Source organism: Notothenia coriiceps, unplaced genomic scaffold (assembly GCF_000735185.1).
Source record: "Notothenia coriiceps isolate Sejong01 unplaced genomic scaffold, NC01 NC01_scaffold00021522, whole genome shotgun sequence".
Taxonomy (NCBI): Eukaryota; Metazoa; Chordata; class Actinopteri; order Perciformes; family Nototheniidae; genus Notothenia; species Notothenia coriiceps.
The window spans coordinates 1,547-7,043 of record NW_011354223.1 but is presented as its reverse complement, the minus strand read 5'-3'; the positions used below and the strand labels follow the sequence as shown (position 1 = coordinate 7,043).

At 40.5% G+C, this 5,497-nt stretch overlaps 1 protein-coding gene across 1 annotated transcript; it reads right to left on the bottom strand.

Moving 5' to 3' along the window:
• Positions 1 to 1,021: 1,021 nt before the first annotated feature.
• On the bottom strand, positions 1,022 to 4,684 carry LOC104953316 (interleukin-1 receptor-like 1; the record flags this gene model as incomplete). The annotated part of the gene is made up of 3 exons (XM_010780234.1): positions 4,497 to 4,684; positions 2,581 to 2,745; positions 1,022 to 1,161 (listed from the first exon to the last, which is right to left on the bottom strand). Coding segments are annotated over exons 2-3 (261 nt in total), but the record flags the coding sequence as incomplete, so codon positions are not given.
• Between the last annotated feature and the right edge of the window lie 813 nt (positions 4,685 to 5,497).

Sequence of the window (5,497 nt, the reverse complement as noted above, 5' to 3'; positions counted from 1 at the left end):
AAGTTTCTTTGAGTACCTATGTTTAAAATGTTTATTATTATTATGATTAGAATTTTTGTTATTCATTATTATTACCATTATTATATTTATTATTAATAAAACAAATATTTTAGTCAATGATATTTACTATGAAAGTTTTTTAAGCCTTAATTTAAGAAAAATATAGATCCTTGTTTTAATTGTATTTGAACATGGGCGGATAAAAACTCACCCAATCTGCTAGAATGCCCACATAAGTATTTATTTATATTATGTAATAAATGTTAAGAGACCTTCATTATTTTTGTATTTTATTATATATGTTGCATTGTTGGAGGAGCTCAGGTCGGAAGAATTTCATTACCATTTCTACGCTTTAGTTTATGTGCATATGCAAAAAAAACCTTTGAATCTTTGAAAAAAGTAACGGCCCGTCTGCACTACAGGCATCGAAAAATGCTTTCAACGCTTCGCCCATTCACTTGAATGGGGTGACGTAGAAGATTTTTAATCTTCGCCGAACTGCATTGTGGGGAGCATGGCATGGCTTTGCAAGCATCACGAGCATCTATGGCTTTGCAAGCATCACGAGCATCTATCGGCTTTGAGGCTCGATGCTTGGCATCAGCCAATCAAATCCCGTTTATGCAAATCCCGCCAGTGCAAGCGCAGCCAATCAAACCGCGTGCAAGCTGGGAGAGCCAGACCGCAGTTCATTTCCTCATATTCCAAACGAGAAATTACGGTAGCAAATCACCCGGTTCTTTACGACCAGAACTATTTACCGGGATACAAACCGGAGGAACCAGGCATGGAGGGAGGTGGCAGAGACAGTGGGTGAAACTGGTAGGTTTTCGCCTGTTTGGAGAGTTTATATCCAGTTTACTTCGTTTTAACATTACTTGGCTTTGTATGTCGGGGGCGGGAGATTCATGTGATTGGTTGTTGGTCGCGTTGCTCGCAAAAAATCGCCAAGCTTCAGACACGCCCAGCTCCAAGATTTTTTGATGCCTGTAGTGTAGACGGGCCGTAAGACTCTTACCTGCCAGTCAAATCCTCCTATCAGTGAGTCCCGAGTCGAGGTGAGAGTCTCCTCCGTGCTCTCTGGCCCTGACCCCGGGGTGAGGAGGACCATCAGCCTCCTGCTCTGCTGCATGCGGTCCTCCACCAGCTCCAGGCGGTCTGCAGGTCACGAAATGATACGGACACACAGGTTTATCTTGTGTTTGGAAAATGGGTCAAGGTCAAACATCCCTGGGTGCCACAAACTCTCATGGTCGTGTTGTTATGTTGGGAAAACACTGAATGCACTCTTCCAATATCAGAGTAACATGATAACAAAGGTATCCCAACTGAGGCGTGTGATGCAGTGGACTAGTGCGTTGGTGTTTGGATCAGGGGGCACAGGTTCAAACCCCACTGCAGTCAGCATGTCGTTGTGTCCCTGAGACACTTCACCCCAAATTGCTCCTGTGGGGATTGTCCACAGTATTGAGTATGTACGTCACTTTGGATAAAAGCGTCTAACATGTAATGTAAATGTATTTTCTCTTTGTGTCTTGTCTTGTTTTACTTCCTGTTTTCCTGCCTGTGTGATTGTATCATTGGGTTCACCTGCTGCCCTTGTGTTTGACCTCCAGCTGTGTCTTTTCTCTGAGATTAGTCCCGTCTCTGTATAAACCTGTCCGTATAGAGATGTCTTCATTCTGCCCATTAACCTTTCTGTAAGTGCAGCTGTGTCTTATATATGTATATGAGCTGTGCCGTTGCCCAGACGCCATTGGATGCCAGCTTGCTGTCCCTCCCCCGGTAAGCGTGACCGAAGATCTGGATCGGAGCATGCCGGCCCGACTCTCCAATCCCCGCACACCTCCTGGGGAACACTACAATAATGTGTGCACCTCAGTTAATCGACAGAGGTCTGAATCTGTGTCCGACGTCTCTCGGCACTCGCTCCGTACATTCTGTGTTAGTTCAGTCAACAGTGGTTAACTAGGTTGTGTGTATATGTGTGCTCATGTCTATGAATCTGTTTGTCTTTTCGTACAACGTTAACGGTGGTTAACTTGTACACAGGCTGTGTTTTGTTATTGCCTATTTTTGTTTTTTCCTTTGTCCACTTTAGAAGTGAGGTTTTCTTTTGTTTATGTGTTTGTTAGTTTTTGTTTAGGTTAGGTATTACCTTGTGAAAGCTCTTATTTAAAGAGTCTACCTTAGTTCCTGTTGTTTTGATTGTGGCTGTTTGTTGCCCATTTTAGTGCACGCTTGCATTAAACAACTTGTTACTTTCCACCAGCCGGGACGTAACAGTCCGTCTAAGTGTTTTTGGCCAATCTGTTGATGTTTCCTGCCTTCATTGTCTTCCCCTCGTTCAGCTTCCCAAGTTTCCAGTCGTCTCATCCTGTTTGCCCTTCGTATGTTTGCTACTTTCCATTTGTTTAACCGTTCCTGCTCCATTAGTTTTGTGTTTTTTGGTACGAGCTTTAATTCACGCTGCCTCCACACTTGTTGTGTCCTGATTTTCTTATCCCTGTGACAGAAGATGTGGTTTTATCTGTATTTGTGCTCAAAGTAAAGATATGTTTGGAAAAACATTCAGACCTTCCCCGGGTATGCTGTCCCTCCCGTGGATGAACAGTCGATACCCGCACTTTTCCTCGAGGACGGAGGGCAAAGTGTTTGTGATGAACTGAGAGAGGGAGTCTTCAGTGACCTTGTCCATGCTCTGCGTTTGGTACACAACGTAGGCATCGTACACCCTCGAATCTGGGAAATACAAACACATTCACTGAAGCTTTCTCTCAGGATTGTTCCGATCTTAGTCTGCCAGTTTTGTCCTTGTTATGAGAACATTATGCAGCCTTGTCTCCACACAGTGCCTTTTACTTTATGAAGTGAACCTACATTTACATTTGGCACAAAGAGTTTCCCTGGAAAAATACACCACTGCAGTTATTCATCCTACTCTGGGCAACAATAGCTAAACTGTTTCATTAAATCTCCCATCTGTTTTCGGTTAACTGGTGGCCAACATATACAAGGAAAGGTTGCCCCATTGTCTGATTCTTCCAGAAACAATATTTCTCTGACTCATTGTTACCCAGGCTACGATAAATCACAATTCTGTTTGTGCCTATGAAGCCTGTCAAGTTATTTTATTTCCACTCGCTCTGTACGAACAACCAAACACAACTGAAATCAAAGGGATTAGAAGTGGGGCTGCAAGAGGCCAGCATTGATTTGATCATCAGACTCCTTATTTCAATAAACTCAATCAGCAACATTCCCAAAAGTATTCTCCAAGTGTGGCTGGAGTTATTATGCTTCTCTGGAATATGTTTCTCATCACACTGCCACGTTAACATGTTACTTAAAATCTGAACACGTATGAAAGTACCACACGAACATCTCAAAACAACACCTTGCATGTTTGGAAGCATGTTCAACAAATATATCGCCGGAATTTTGTTTACTTTACACCCACATCATTATATTTCTATTTCANAATCTCCCATCTGTTTTCGGTTAACTGGTGCCCAACATATTTCCCATTGTCTGATTCTTCCAGAAACAATATTTCTCTGACTCATTGTTACCCAGGCTACGATAAATCACAATTCTGTTTGTGCCCATGAAGCCTGTCAAGTTATTTTATTTCCACTCGCTCTGTACGAACAACCAAACAAACACAACTGAAATCAAAGGGATAAGAAGTGGGGCTGCAAGAGGCCAGCATTGATTTTATCATCAGACTCCTTATTTCAATAAACTCAATCAGCAACATTCCCAAAAGTATTCTCCAAGTGTGGCTGGAGTTATTATGCTTCTCTGGACACCGTTTTTTGTGGATCTACACAGACTCAAAATATGTTTCTCATCACACTGTCACGTTAACATGTTACTTAAAATCTGAACACGTATGAAAGTACCACACGAACATCTCAAAACAACACCTTGCATGTTTGGAAGCATGTTCAACAAATATATCGCCGGAATTTTGTTTACTTTACACCCACATCATTATATTTCTATTTCATGGTGTACCTTCCAGTCCCTTTTTGACACTAAATAACATTAACATTACCCACAATGCAACTCCACCCGTGAGAGTTTGGTTGGAGATTAGCGGTGTGTTTATGTAGCCTCGAGCTGCTAGCCTCAAGTAAAGATTAGCCTTGGGTTAAGACACGTTATCAGACTTTGCAATGCTACTTCTCAGGCCCTTTTATCAGACTATGATTTATAAAATTGCCCTCCATTAGCAGGCGATTAGCTTAGCATAAAGACTTAAAGCAGGTGCTAGCAGCTAAGATCTGAAGCTAACCTATTAACACATTATACATTGTTGGTTAAATCTGTAAACAAGCAGAACTGTAAAAAATGATAGGGGTTTTAGACTGATTTATCCGAAATTAAGGAGAAAACAAACATTTATAGTTTGGATAGGATAATTAAACTAGCCTATCATTCTTTAATTTCTCAATCCTTCATGAATTAAAAATATATACCTTCCTTACCTTTCTTGTAACTGCTTTTTGGGAGGAATGGTCTGAAAAAGAGAGCGAGGTCGATAGCGAAGCACTTGATCAGCACGGCGGCAAACACACACAGCGACAACACACACACTCCACCAGTGACCAGGGGGATTATAGACTCTGGAAAACACAAAAGACAACATTTCAATTAACAAGTATTAGCCAAAGACCTGATGAAGACACATGAATATACAGAGGTGGGAGAATACTCAGATCTTGTACTTAAGTAAAAATAGATGTACCAGAGAGTAGTAATACTCTGTTACAAATAAAAGTCCTGCAATCAAAATGTTATTCAAAGTAGTGATTGTGCAGATTGGTCAATTTCAGAATAATATGTATTATATGTTTTATAATTATTGATCATTAAAGTGTTATTTAGGAGCGGAGGCTGCATTTGGCTGTACGATTATGGCAAAAATCATAATCACGATTATTTGGGTCAATAATTGATATCACGTTTATTTTGACGATTATTCATTGACCATTTATTGAACTTTAAAACAAATAATATTTTACCAATAAACAAGATCAACAAATATGTTGGAGTGCACTTCCAAAACCATACTAAACATACATTAATATGATAAATAAAAATAAATTAGACCAAAATAAATTAAATCAAATATGTTGCAGTGCACTGCAACTCCAACATTTTGGTAAAACATATTCAACATATTCCACTTAAACGTTGAAGGCTGGCCAACCGTCATGGTCCAGAAGTAACAGAAAATAAATGTTGAACTACAATTTAAGACCAAATAAAAATGTTTTGGCCACCATGGCAAATGCTGGTAGGGCTGCTCATGTCATCTCTTAAAGATTTTTTGCAGGAGACACCAGCCTGTTTACATGGTCTGAGCGCAGGCAGGTGACAATATTGCCAACTGTACTGAAGACCCTCTCTGAAGAGGAACTTGTGGCAGTGCTGCCACATATGACACAGGAAAAAAAGAAATTACTCTGAACCCTTTCTTTGACAT